The sequence below is a fragment of the Tauraco erythrolophus genome, chromosome 1 (assembly GCF_009769465.1).
Source record: "Tauraco erythrolophus isolate bTauEry1 chromosome 1, bTauEry1.pri, whole genome shotgun sequence".
Classification (NCBI taxonomy): Eukaryota; Metazoa; Chordata; class Aves; order Musophagiformes; family Musophagidae; genus Tauraco; species Tauraco erythrolophus.
The window spans coordinates 118336793-118351179 of NC_141465.1; the positions used below are offsets into that span (position 1 = coordinate 118336793).

A 14387-nucleotide genomic window follows, 5' to 3' on the forward strand; every position below is an offset into this window, starting at 1 on the left:
GCAAATCATCTTTTTGTTCTCCTCAATTACATATCTAGGTTACAAGGACGGTTAACAAGCTCAGTAATCACAGGGTTGAATTTTTTCAGTCATCATCACTGATGATGACTGATCATTAGTAATATGGCTAAATCATTTGGCGTTCAACTAAACAAAGAAGAGTTATGGTTATTGAACCTTTCTACATTTCCTGCATTAGAAGCGACAATAGAACTAGCTCTGCCTAAAAAGGAGCCAAAACCACAGATAAAACTCCTTCTAATATACAGAGAAGCTACTCGCTGTTCTTAACTCGGAAGTGAAGAAGTCTGCACTGGCTTCTTTTCACACTCACATTTCCTCTTTCTTTCACTCTTGGGTTTTAAAACAAAAAACTCACACCCCTTTTACTTCTCCCTCAAGATTACAATACACTTATTAAAAGGAAATATTCTAACATTTACATTCCATATTCTCAAGTTGAGGAAAAAAAACCCCAAACAAACAAAAAATACACCAAAAAAACCCAAAACACAATCGCATGGCAGCTCTCTCTCATTGGTGAGGTTAGGAATATGTGAAAGATAACACACATAGACAGTTTAAAAGCCAAGTTTTTAGTTATAAAAAAAGAAAATCCAGCAATTTTGAAAGCTGGATGCTCTTCCCCAGGCATCTCCTCCCTGGAAATCCCCACTTCCTTTGACTCTCTCTACAGTTGATTAAGAGTTCATATTACTTTGTCCAGAGGGCTAACTACGATATTAAAAAAATATAGTGTTTATTGTCATGTATTAACAGCTTTGTTTCATATAGTAATTTATTCTTTCAGCTTTTTAACTTGTAAACAATTAGTACAATAAAAGTCTCCTTTCTTTCTCTTAAAGAACTTGTACATAGGTCATAACTGCTCAGATTTACATTAATAAATTCCTTTAGTTGATGATACACCGCAGTTTTACCAGCCTAAAACGTCACTGACCTCTTCTATTTGCTTACCTAAAGGCACAAAGTAGTTACACTCAATGTAACTAATGGATCTCATGGCACATTTAGCCCTGAGAGCATTAAAAAAGCCTATGGCAAACCTATTTCCTGTAAAAATTTCATGTTCATCTGAGTCATCTGAAGTCCTTTTATTTAAATGCTCAAGAACTCCCACAGGTTTTGATCAAAGACTTTAACACTGTGTTTTTAATAATTGATCCTTTGCTTACTGATGCAGTAATTTGGAGCTACCAATCAATTCTACATATCAGCTGAGGTATGGTCTACCACACAATAGTTCTTAGAGGTAGTCAAGATCTGGAACAAATCACTCTGTTGCCTGGAAAAATCTGTCATTTTCAAATACATCTTGGTTGATACCAGTACCCAGTATCATTTCTTGGTATTTTACTACCTCTTGTTATTTTAGTGGGATACAGTTAGGGACAGTCAGCTGTGCTGCAGAAAATGTACACACAGCTGTTCAAAAGTTCATAGCATCTCTTATATACTGGCATCATCGTATTCAAGAGCTGGTTTCCATCCAATTTTGAAAGCACAGATGTGCTCTGAAAAATGACTTAATAACTGGCACTGTGGTATCCCACATTTGTCTTCTCCCAGAGTTCATACCAAGTTTGTGCTGCTTACATGCAAAATACGGGTTTATTATTATTATTTTTAACTGCTCAGCTTGCAAGCAACTTGGTCTGAAAATCCAGCTCTAATAAATATGGCACCAGCCCATAAAGCAAGATTACTAACTTTTAGCTAAACAATCATCACACACATGAGCCAACACAGAATCAAACTGTGCCCTCTTCCATGGTGGTTTTGCTCTGCACAGGCGGATGGAAGGAAAGCTAGAATTAGCGAGAACTATTTATTAATTGCTTAAAAATAAACTGAATGGGGGAGGACTAAATACACATTGAGTAAGAAAATTCTGTTTCAGCAGTCACTTTTTGGCCATTGCTACATTTTATATTGCTATGTAGTTTAATATTTGTCTTGTTATCCAGATTAACACATCATCTACATGCAAGCAATGCTCCAACCGCCAAAACAAACTAACACTACCAACTGAAAGATAAAATTTAATCAACTTATTAGTACCTCTTTTAATATTGTTTTTTTTAAAAAATCTGGAAATTAAGTACAAAATTGGTTACTATTAAATAAACAAATCTTAATACCTTGAGGGAAAAAAGCAAAAGCTTTTTGATTATTTTGTGTTTGTTTTGTTTGGCGTTTTTTTCATCTCTTAACATTTGGTTTTAGCAGTCTATTAAATAATCTCTTCAAGCAACAAACTAGATAAACATAAGGATGCAAACCTCATTGTTAGAGCTGACGTTTACTTTATATGTAGGGAAACTGAATGACATAGGTCTAGTATGACCTATTTAAGACAACATAGGAAAAGTGTGGCATCAAAAGCATGTGAAAGACAGCAGAAGGACAATCTCAAACATTAAACAAGCACTGGAAAAAGTCTTAGAAGCAGTTGGAAAGAAGGCATTCTCATTTAAAAGAAGAAAACACAAACTAGCAGAAACTGGCCCTTAAAATGACATTGTTAAAATAGAATCAACACGGGAAATCAGTTGACAAAACTGAAAATCATTCCTTTCTCATTTAATATCTGAACACATTGAACATGTTTTAAGGAGGGAAAAATTTTTTTAGAAGCTTATCAGTAGCCCATCTGGTTTAAACATATGTATATTTAACATATATGTGTTGTCATAAAAGCGATTTGGGATGTTCATCAACCGAGGAAGAAAAGGACACAAGGTGGGACACGTATACATACAGTTTGTTTCTGACAAACAGCCTTCCAATAAGAAAGAGATATTAAATTATAGTAATTAAAATACAGAGGCAGTCTAGTAACTATCCTTTTTGCGTGCAAATAGCGTCTGAGCCAGATTCCAAACCTATAGAAGACAAAGGGACTCTTTCAAATGAATTCACAGACCCCTCCATCCCACCCTGCATATACATACAGAAACACACAGAGAGATAAAGGCACCCCCAATTCAACTCAAAAAACAGTTTTAAAAGAACCACATCAGGAATTAAGTTAGCTAACAGTGTTTAAAACTAACATTCAAAGCTGTGAACTAAACTCTTCATGACAACAACAATGGGAGTTGCCTGCAAAACACGCTAGTATTTTCTAGAGAAAAGTAGAGGAAAGAGGCCGACGAAGATGCACTTCATCTGATTCTGTGGCTGCTTTGGGCTTTGAAGAGATGATACCATTTAAGAGTGGGAATTCATAATCTAGATAGGTCACAGACTCTTGAGCTGTCTTAATGCAGCCACTCTTAAGGAAACACCCAGGTCTCAAACACCAGATCTGAGAGAAGGCAGAAAAACCCCACAACTATCCGCACCTGCTCATACAGACACAGGTACCCAGCAGTACCCGAGTCCTCAGCAAGAGAAGGGTGCAGCTCCCACCAGAAGCTGCTATGTTGCCTCGAAGACCCCTGACAGGTAGAGGTCAGCATTCTGGGCAGTTGTGCCCAGAATTACACCCTGGGGCAGGACAAGCAGCCTGGCACTGGAAGCTCCCTTATGGCACTAAGGCTGCAACTCCACCTCAGCTGAAGTGACGTTAAGGCTGCGCTACTTCAGCCTCCACCTGCAGATGCGTTTTCTGATTCAGGTGTACACAAACAACCTACTCGCAGTTATTTCATTTTCTTATTTTGCACATCAACGAGATGAGGCAAAGAACTCTGATTTTGCTGGAAAACTCTTAGAAAACATTCAAGGGCACTTGAAGCTCTACATGTAGCTCATCCCGCTGTTGAAGTGAAAGAAAAGCAAACAAGGAGCAAGCCCTTGCCTCCGCCAGCAGCACAGCGAGGCCGGACCGATGCTGCCACTAAGACTGAAAAGGGATGTCTGTCACCCCTGTGCCAGTGTCCATTCCTCCTACCTTAATAGCTCTGCACTTGGAACATAACAGCGGCACGGCCTGCACACAATAGCTATGAAAAGGCTTTCTAACAAAGTAATACTCTCTTGATTTATTTTACACATCTCTCCATCTCCGATACTTTTCTTCTTTGCCGTTCAGCTAAACGCTCCTCTCAGCAGCAACCTCTTCCCTTTATGTTTTGCTCCTACACTGGCACACTCTTTATGTGAGAGAGTTTTATTGTCCTCACTCAGCAGCACATTAAACCAACTGTACAATTACACTGAAATCTGACAAATTTCACCTCAAAGTGAAGGACTATTCAAGTGCTTTACTTAATAAAGAGCATAATACTGCACTGAGATTTTTTTTTCCGCTTCAGATTATTTCCTTTGAAATATGATGCAATCTCTCTTCAGAATTAATGTACTGATTGATTTCAAACTACAAATACTATTTTGCATGGGTGCATTTATCTTCCAGCATACTGAATGGTTTCCACTGTATAGCATCTATTTTTCTTTTTATTAATTGCATACAATTTTTTTTTTAAATCATGAGTAAAAATTTTGTAAAATAAGAAAATCTCTGGGTTTTTTTTCTGATTCTTGAACCGTTATACACACTCAATGATCTATTACAATATGCTACAAGTACTTTTAGCATTATTTTATAAAACTATAAATGAAACATGTTTAAATCATAACTACTCTGTCATCAACAGAAATAATTTGTAAAAGCTGGATTGGGAGCAAGACAGACACTAGAGCTCCAGGTGGAAGGGGGCTGCCAAAGGCCTGCCAAAAGAAGGGGCAAGGTGCAGGGCGTTCTCCCCTGAGAGCTTTCCATGGCTCAGCCAAGGCACGGGGTGGCTCAGCCAAGGCACAGGGTGAGGATAGTGGCAGGAGCCAGAGGTAGGAGAGAGACAATGCCTACAGCATTACAGCAGGAAGTAAACTCCAAGGAATCCACCATGGCACAAGATATATAAAAGAAAAATAATCCATATATATAAATTTCATAAAAATATAAATTTCAGCTGACATCTTAACTGATTTGGTCACACCATTCTTCTCCTAATAATAAAAATTACCAGCATTACTGATTTTAAAAATCAACTCACAGTTTGATTCTAACCTTTAGCCAAATGCAGGCTGTAAAGGAACTGAATTCTTCCCTCATAAGTGAACCTATATTTCTTTTCCAAGCTCCTACATCAAGTGCATCTTTCATTAGATCAATTCAACTCATACAGATTTTAAGTCATCATGAGGTGAGCATAGCTCTCCAAGCACTCTCTTCAAGTATTCTCTTCCAAGCATGTCAGATATCCCGTATAGCTGTACAGCACCTTTTCTTCCCCTAAATGCCCCCAGAAATCTCCACGCTTTTCAAGCATCAGGTCTAAACTCAGTACTGAGGCTGTTTTATCATCTCTAGTATTATAACTCCATTCTTTTTCCTCAGAGGAAGCATCTTTTCCAAATTTTCAAGAACTGTATGTAAATTAATATGAAATCAATAAGCTTAGAGTCTCTCTCCTACTCTCCCTCCTATATACTGATGCAAAAATTATTAGAAAATACTCCTTTTCAACTTCATGTTTAAAGCTACCTGGATGGACTCCCTAGGGATACTTTGAATGTAATAATGTGGTTTGTAAGGATATCCTGTTAACAGTGAGATAAAGACAAGAAGGAGAAAAAGTAACAAACTGAACACCTAACACACTAATTCTAATAAGCAGTAAGACAGCCAGTAGCAGAGACCTGAACTCCAAAGTCACTGATAGATGAACACTAAAGGAACCACACAAGAACAATCTTGAGAAGGTTCACATAGAACTTCACAATTGATTGAGAACAAGAGAAACAAGGTTATCTATGTTTATTACTTTCATAGGAAAGAGTAAACTTATTAGGGAATATTTGAAAGGCACTGTGAGGCTGTGTGGAAAGACCAGCACCTGGAAAGACCCAAGGTCAAGGCCAGTGACTGCGTAAGGGCTCTATGGCACGGGTATAGATATTGGACACACTATTCTTCAAGGGATCAGTGAAGGTAAGTGTGTTTGCGAACCAAGGTGTCGGTAGTTCTGCTAGAAACTTCAACCTTGATCAGCCAGCAAGAAGGAATAAGCTTGTGCTGCCTGTGCTGTTGGTGCTCATGAGAGCGCTGCCTGCGTTTATCTTCTCTGCTTCTCTTGTCTCTGTGGCCATCCATGTGCGTGTTGCGTGTGTGCATCAGTGCAATACCTGTGCAGCCTTGCTAGCACTGGGTCTGTAACTGGAACAGCAGCAGTCTCCATCTCACAGACCTGCAGAAGAAACTTCCTGGGTTGAAATCCCTTACCAGTCTGCAATTTTCTATCTTCAAAAATGAATTTTAATCTGAAAGTCACTGAATAAATTCACTGGGATAAGTATACTCTTCCTGAAACTGTAAGTTTTTTATTTTATAAAAATCTTTCCACAAAGTCTGGTATGGAGAATTTCCTCTTTTAGCCTTGGAGTTAATTAAGCAATAATACTCAGGAGAGCAAATACACAAAGAGGGAAATATCACAGTGTGCTCTCCTCATTAAAACTATCCAGTCTCCCATTAACAAATGCGTTTGGGGAACAGGAGATAAATCAAACAGAGGTACTCTGCTTCAATACAGTTTCTAAAATAGTTCTATATTTTTTACGGCATTAAGAACAGCATGAGCAAAACTAAGACACCACTTAACTCTGAACTTCAGGTGGCACAAATCATCACCATTTCAGTAGCACAAGGGCCACAAAATATCGCCAGTTTCCTCCTAGCAAGAGCAGTGTCACTAGAAGACTCTGCAAGCAGTCTCAAAAATACAAAATATGGATTACATTTAAAATGCAGACTTGTGGTACAATGCTTACAGTGCACCATTTTCTGAAAGATTCCCCTGTGATCTGAAGTCTAACTGCTGTCATACCTCTAAAACATTGTTGTTTAATGTCTTCCAGGGAGGTATAGAACTACTGCATCTTGCAGTATCAGGCCCCTGAAGACAGGCTCAGCTTGTTTGCTACTAATACCTCCGAAATAAAATATGTTTTTAAACAAAATATTTCTAGCCATCTTCTCACGTTGATCACCCCAAGTTCACAGCATATCTTAGTTGCTGGAAAGTGAGGTAAGAAATGAAGCTCCTGTACATTTTTCCTTCAGCACCAATGGGCACTTTACTGAGTTTGGGTTAATGTACAGAAAGAGAGGTTATTAACAAGCGAGATGAATCCCTCTCTGCCACCATTTTCCACCTCACAACAGTGCATTTTCAGTTGAAAACTTGAAAAATGGAGTGCGAAAACATGTTCTGAATACTTTATTCACATCTACCTTTATTGTTGTTTATAACATTTTACACATTTCAAAAGAGCTCAAATCCACACCTCTCGCTGGGCTGTCATTAAATATCCATTAATGCAGAATTCTTTTCACATCATGTTGATCTGTGTTACTGCCCTTTCCCTTGTGCTCAACAGCTAAAATTTACTTTGCTTCCAAAACTTCAATAAGCATTAATGACATCACAATTATACCTCAGATTTTTATTTATTTTTATCCATCTGATTTTCAATTCTTCCCCATTTGCAGAGGAAGGAGAGGATAACTAAATGTGAGATTCATGAAGGAAACCTAATTATGGTGTAGATGCTTTGCAAGTTTCCACAAGCCTTAAGGCACTGCAACACACATCTCATCTAATTCAAGCATCTCATGAATGCACCAAAACATTTTTCTGATCACACTGAAAACTCTGCTCATTTAAATGACATTCACGAATGGATTCAAAAGCAATGGCCTGTGGATACTTTCTGAATAGTTTTGCTCTTCATCAGAAATGGTTTTTCAAGGAAAGTTCATTTTAAGCTTACAGGCCATATTCACCTAAAAAAGTCATTTTGTGCAAGTTCTGTTTTTAAGAAGCTCATTTTTTTTCCCCCCAAAGATCTTTAATCTTCAAGATTATACGGAAGAAACCATGAGAAGGATTCTCAGTGGAAGATGATCAATAAAATGACAAGCTTTATAAAAACACTGCTTTTTCTAGATCCATTCAGTCTAAAACAAAATCTGAACCCACGTGCAAGCTATTAAAAACTAGATGAAACAATATATGCTTTCATAGCCTTCCGTAAATTACTTTGTCACCATTTTAAAGCCAATGTAGAGACTTCAGGTATTAGCATACACACAGTTTCACAGGACTTCTTCATTACTGATGTACCCAATCATGTAGCAGACTGCTACATTTGGTTTATACAAAACCAAAACACATTTGTCTCTAGTGGTCTTCTAATCTACTTATATAATAACTTTAATAGAGTTAGCATGTGTCAAAAATTGATTTAAAGGAAAAAATAAAAACTGCCAAACGTAAAACCCAGGAAACTACACTAGGCATCAGCTGCAGTAGGAAGAAAAGGAATTAAAAGGAAGAAACATGAATCAAGACACAGACATTTGAAACTTGCTGAAAGTGAAGGAACAGAAGGTTAAATTAATGAAAAAGTTAAGCAAAGGAAAAGTTAAGCAGAGGAAAAATTCAACCATGGCTTTTTCAAAAAGCTAGAAAGGAGAAAAAGTTGTAGGAGAATTCCATAACCAAGATGGAAAAGCGAGAGAGAGAGTTGTCACATCCAGCTGCTAGAAAAATGTCAAATGGACAAAGAAAAGATCTACAGCAGTCTGCTTGCAGGAAGGAAATTAAAACAAAGATGAGAATGAAATAATTAGCGTTATTGAAGAAAGGAAAGGTCAGACGACAGAGTTCGTGCTATGCCATGATGTATTTTGGCTGATAGTGAATATGGAGGATTTTAAAAGAAGCAATGACAGTCACGAGTGATGGATTTAAGGCTTTGTATAAAAAGGACTGCTGAATGCCAGCGAGGGGATGTGTAAGATGGGATAAAAGTACCTGACTTTCGAAAGCTCCTTTTTCAACAACACAAGAAGGGGCACTAAAACACCTGTACTCACACGAAATCTGAAGTCATGAAGAGAAGAAAGTCTCCTAGTCTTTCTGTTGCTTTCATATCCTTTGTTGGTAACACACTTGAATCTTTTAGGTTTCACCCTCTCCCTCTGAACGAGGCTAAGACATAACTTACACCACTAGCCCATCAGGCTTACACACACAACCAAACTTTTAACAGCAATTTCGGACAATGATCAGGCACTTGATCAGGCTTCTGTAGTACAGTCATGACACATGGACTTGGGTACTTCTTCTTCACATCACTGAGATGCCAGCTAAAGGTTCAAACTCAACTAAGTATCTGCTGTGGAGTGATTATGTTATCTCTTGGGAAGGGAAACCTTATGAGGTGGGTAGTCACTGTGAAAGTGGCCACGTAATTCCTTATTACTGTGAGGCAGTTCAAATTTTTCCCTAGTGTTCTTTCGCTAATGAAGAACTGATGAGGGTAACTTCTTAAGCCAGGTAACAGACAGCCCTGCCAGAGGGCATGTGATATGGGACCTGATGGTCACCAACGCAAGTGAGCTCACTGGTGACGCAGAGATTAGAGGCAGCCTGGGCACTGGTGGAGTTTGCAGTAGTGAGGGATTTGGGTCAGGTAAGGAGTAAAGTCAGGATCTTTAATTTTAGGAAAGCAAACATCCAGCTGATCAAGGATTTAAGTCAATAAGATCCCCTGGGAAACTGCCCTCAGGGACAAGGGAGCAGAAGAGAGCTGGTGGATCTTTAAGGATGCTTTCTGTAGAGCACAAGGGCTCTCAACCCGCACACGTAGGAAATCAGGCAAACAAGGCAAGAAACTGGAGTGGGTGAGTCAAGACCTGTTGGTCAAACTAAAGGGCAAGAAGGAAACGCATGGGCAGTGGAAGCAGGGACATAGAACTTCTCCCTGTAGTGTGGATTTAACTAATCATACATCTTCTGTTATGAAAAAATTGAGTACCATCTGTCCCACATAACAACAGTGTCGCTTCTTCATGGGTCACTGGAAGAGTGGATCTTCTGATCAGTAGATCAGCTTAATATGACCCAAGAGAAAGGAGCTACTGCTTGTCTCTTCTTGGATAAGACAAAAAAGGAGGACTTGACATATTTTCCCAACTATTAGTATTACAGCTATTTCCTAAGCAGCAACAACTGACTGTCAAGAATCCCAGACATAAAGGATAACTTAGTAATAAGGCAGAGTAACAGAAATACATTCAATCTGTGTCGCAGCCTTACCTTATATAGCCTGTACTAACTTATACATAAAATGAATTGGTATCTCAAACTTGAATATCTTCTGAAATGAGGGTGAAGGATCATCTTTAACCACAAGGTTAGTCAGACTATGGGAAGGCAAACGAGGTTCTACCAAAATGAATCTTGAACTCCCATCTATCACCCTTCTGTCCTTTTAAGTTTCATCTCCTTTAAATTTAGGTAAGTGAAAAATTAGTATAGTAAACAGTTTGTAAGACCACTGCAAAAATTAAATGATAATCAGGAAACTGAATACTTCATCATGTACAGAGAATTTAACATATGAAGCATTTTCACCTTAAATTGTCAAGTTATAAATAAAAAATCTGAACATCCATGCAATGACTGAATGCAGTAATGCAGTCCTAAAAATTCAAAACATATTTCACAGTACCTCAACCAGAAGCATGGGTTTCTTTAATATAGTTCCTTTTTTTTTTTTGTCATACTATCACTTATTTCTTTTATTTCATTTCATAAAGGATAATAACTAGGTGTAACGTGAAAAACACTCACGCAGTAAGGTAGGTTACAAAAAACTTGACACCTTCCCTAATTACAAAAAAATTCAATGATATTGATGATGTGGCCAGTCTTGTTAATTTTGTCTGCCTCGCTTTTGAAAAGAGGTATTTTCTTTTCATAGTATCTCCACAGTTGAATTTATTTTTTTCAAACGCGAGCAAATATCTGATCAATGTCATTTGTCCTCCTCAGCATTATAAAGATGAAGGGGTGTTAAGAGACCAATTGATGAAGTATTTAATCATTGAAGCCTGATGTTAAACATACAACAGCATCACTCAAAGTATATGAACTTGCTAGTGAACAGCAGATTGATTGGAAAGTCGTAAATCAGTCTCTCCTTCCTTATTTATTAAGCTGCAACCTTGAAATTTGATAGCATTGTTTTCTGTAAAATTGACTACGATTTCACACATAGCACAGAAAAACTTCTTTGCAGCCTTCAAATGCAGCATGCCACTAAAGAAAAGGTGAGATTTTTTTGTAGATGTTAAATGACTACGAGAGGACTACAGGAGTAGACTTTTAAATTAAACATGTGAAGTACGCTTTGACTTCAGCTGGAACACTTCAGTGCCCTAATGCAACTTGAAGCTTTCACAAATCCGTTCCAAATTATTTTGTTCAAATACAAAACAGACACTAGAAAGTGTAGCACTAATCACTAGCAATCAGTGGATAAAGTCAAACTGGATAACGTCAGCATTTGCAGAGCAGGGCAATAAACAACACTTTTTAATGCTTTGGAAATTAGAAGCTTTGAATATAAACCAGGCCTTTAATAACACATAGTCCTGGGATCTCATATTTATCCCTTATCTGGAGAAATCCAAACCCTTCTCACAACGACTAACAGAATGATCCCCGAACTTAAAGACGTCCAGCTGTGTTCCAAACGATTGGTATGTGACAAGGTCAGAAAAGTCTGCTTTGGTTCACAACTAAAGAAGCAGTTTGCAAACTTACGGTCTGCAATTTAAAGGTTTTAAATGCCAGACAGAAGCCAGACTGCAGATACTGAAGTTTTCAAATTACAGCCAAAATTATATGAAGTTATTTGAATAATTAATGAAATAAATTCTGATAGCCCTAATAACACCGATGCAAAAAGTTAGCACTTTAGCCTATCTGCAATGTAATACTGAATGTTGAGCAAGTGGTAGTTTGAAGACAGTTCAGAGACACTCTTTCACTTCCCCTTCCTCCTAAACATCTTCAGCATTGGTTAGAGCATGTATGCCAAACACCACTTTCTTTTTGTGAAACAAGCCCTTCCACTGAACGCTGCTTAAAAAAAAATAATGCTCCCACTAAACTGTTACCAGATTTTAAAGTTGTAAGTAGAGCTCCACTGTTACCAATAACCAGTACTGCCTAAGGCTTTGTGTTATCCAGCTACTTACATCAGAGCAGTCTTCCTGTGTGCAATGTAGTCCTGAAAAAACTGATGAATTTAAATGAACTTCTATTACACTTATTTCACCATATATTTGAGTATTTTTCCTCTCTGACCAATCCATATCACAGTATCTGTTTCTGCACTTCAGTAACTGAGGTAGAAATCAACTTACCCTATGTTTTTCCTTTATTTTCTTCCTGTATTCTTCTTTGTCAAATTTGTCTTCTTCCCGCAGTATCTCTTTTGCTTTATCTAAGTTGATTCCGGTGGTATCATCTTCCTCTTCTGCTTTTGCCAAACTGGATTTTTGCACAGGTGGCCACTGCTGTACTAACTGAATTATACATGTCAACAAGAAAAATAATGGTTAGAATAATTTTTTCCACATCAAAGTTTTGATGCCCTACACATTCCAATATGTTAGCTTTCTAGATTAAGTTAAAAGGCTATTTGCAAAGGAAACAAACAAACAAACCAACTTTTTTCACAATATAAACTCGGATACCATATTTAACATCACATTCAGCCAGAAATTAGTATTTGAAAATAATGTCTCCATTACACCGTATTACTGTTTAATGGATTCACTTGAACTTCTTCCCCTATTTTTCTCTCTTTGCCTAATGGAATAAATAATTTATAATCCTGCTAGTCATTTTGGGAAAAAACCCTATATTTGCTTTCAAGAAATGACTCTCCAAAATACATGCAACAGAACAAAACACCAGTAAATCTAAACAGTAGGTTTGTATGGAAACAATCAATATTCCAACATATTAACTGAGAGAAAAATGAAACAAGCCTTCATCACACAGTACACAAAAAACCACAACTGCAGGTTCATGTTTTGAGGGAAACAAGGAGGACAGATATGAAGGGTTTTATTGGTTATTGTACGAAAACTGGATTGGAAATGTCTGATGATTCAAGTTTGACTTGTGGATGATACTTGTGATGACTGGATACATCCAGCTTCCCTTAAGTATCTAAAGCTCTAAACTGAAGACGAAGACCATATATTCACCAAAAAATATCCCCACCTATCTTATGACCTCTTGGTATGAGCAGACATCATCTAAGGGTAGTCTTTGCAAAATGATTCTTGCTTACGGATTGGTAAAGTAGTTAACTCTTAAAAAGAAACTTTATGGAAGAAAACATAGAATGTCTTTCAGATACAAATGCAAAATCAAACATGTTTAGGGCTCCTTAATGCACACATGGTGTTACTCACCTGGATACTGATAAACTCAACCTACTGTTTCCACTTCCTTTTGTAAAATGGAGTTTGTGTACTTGTATTTTCTAGGAAAACACGTTCCTTAAAGGAGTCTTATTTTATCAAGAAGCAGCATGTGCAGTAGAACAGTAAAACTTTAAAGCACGGTTTTACACAGCTCAGAAAAAAAGCAGGAACATCTAGAGATGCAAACTTTATGTTTCTTTAAGTAAGCCACCCCTTCTCTAGCGTGCTACTCTTCCAACTATAATATTTGTGCTAATTTTTTTTTCCTCCATCCTCACTCCTTTTTGCTTCATGGCATAGACACATAAAACATTTGCATATGTATTTTAAGATGAGAAAACAGTTTTTGGATATCTAAAACTATCTGAAGATATAACTTCCAGTCAATGGGGCAATCTCTAAAACCTTTTAAATTTTGTCTAGTGTCAGTAATTAAATGGTTACACCCCCTTCGCGTGCAATATAAAATGCTTTATTTTATTCGGTCACAAAAGCAAATTATATACTTGTAAAGGTGACCTCTCTTTCAGTTTACGCCTTACTGAAACTAATTTAGAGTTTTAAAAAAAAAAAGCTACATCTTTCTTAATGCTGGAAATGGAAAAACAACATACATATCATCTGAAGCTGTGAAATCAAATGTTAGAAAAATTTATGGAGTGCAGAGACTTCCTAGTGAAGTTATCACCACGATGAAACCCTACAGTGACCACCATCCACAATAGTTCCTTTCTGTGTGAAGTCAATACATTTTTCCAGGGGCTGATAAAAGCTCCAATTAAATTACTAGCAAATTTCAACGCACTGCTACAGCGCATCAGTAGACAAAGATTTGGTACTTCCTCAGGTTTCCTAACAACATTTTCAATCTAGAAATAGTGAAAACGAGGGACTTCCTCTAATTCCAGTACATTAACTTAAGGCTTGGGGGAGCTTTGGCAAATACGTACAGGAAAATTGTGTTACATTTCTGTAAGGAAAAAGTAGGCTCTTTATTCCACCTGAAATTGAAGATAATAGGCAGAAAAGTCGTACAATTCTGTACATCCACTGAGGCTCT

The 14387-nt window shown here is 37.4% G+C and overlaps 1 protein-coding gene across 1 annotated transcript in view; it reads right to left on the reverse strand.

Annotated features, from left to right (window-relative positions):
• DDX10 (DEAD-box helicase 10) overlaps positions 1–14387 on the reverse strand; it is a 218175-nt gene that overhangs the window by 80186 nt on the left and 123602 nt on the right. Inside the window, exon 15 of the mRNA XM_086621671.1 lies at positions 12254–12415. Coding sequence (XP_086477797.1) covers positions 12254–12415 — 162 coding nt within the window. The remainder of the gene's footprint in view (positions 1–12253; positions 12416–14387) is intronic.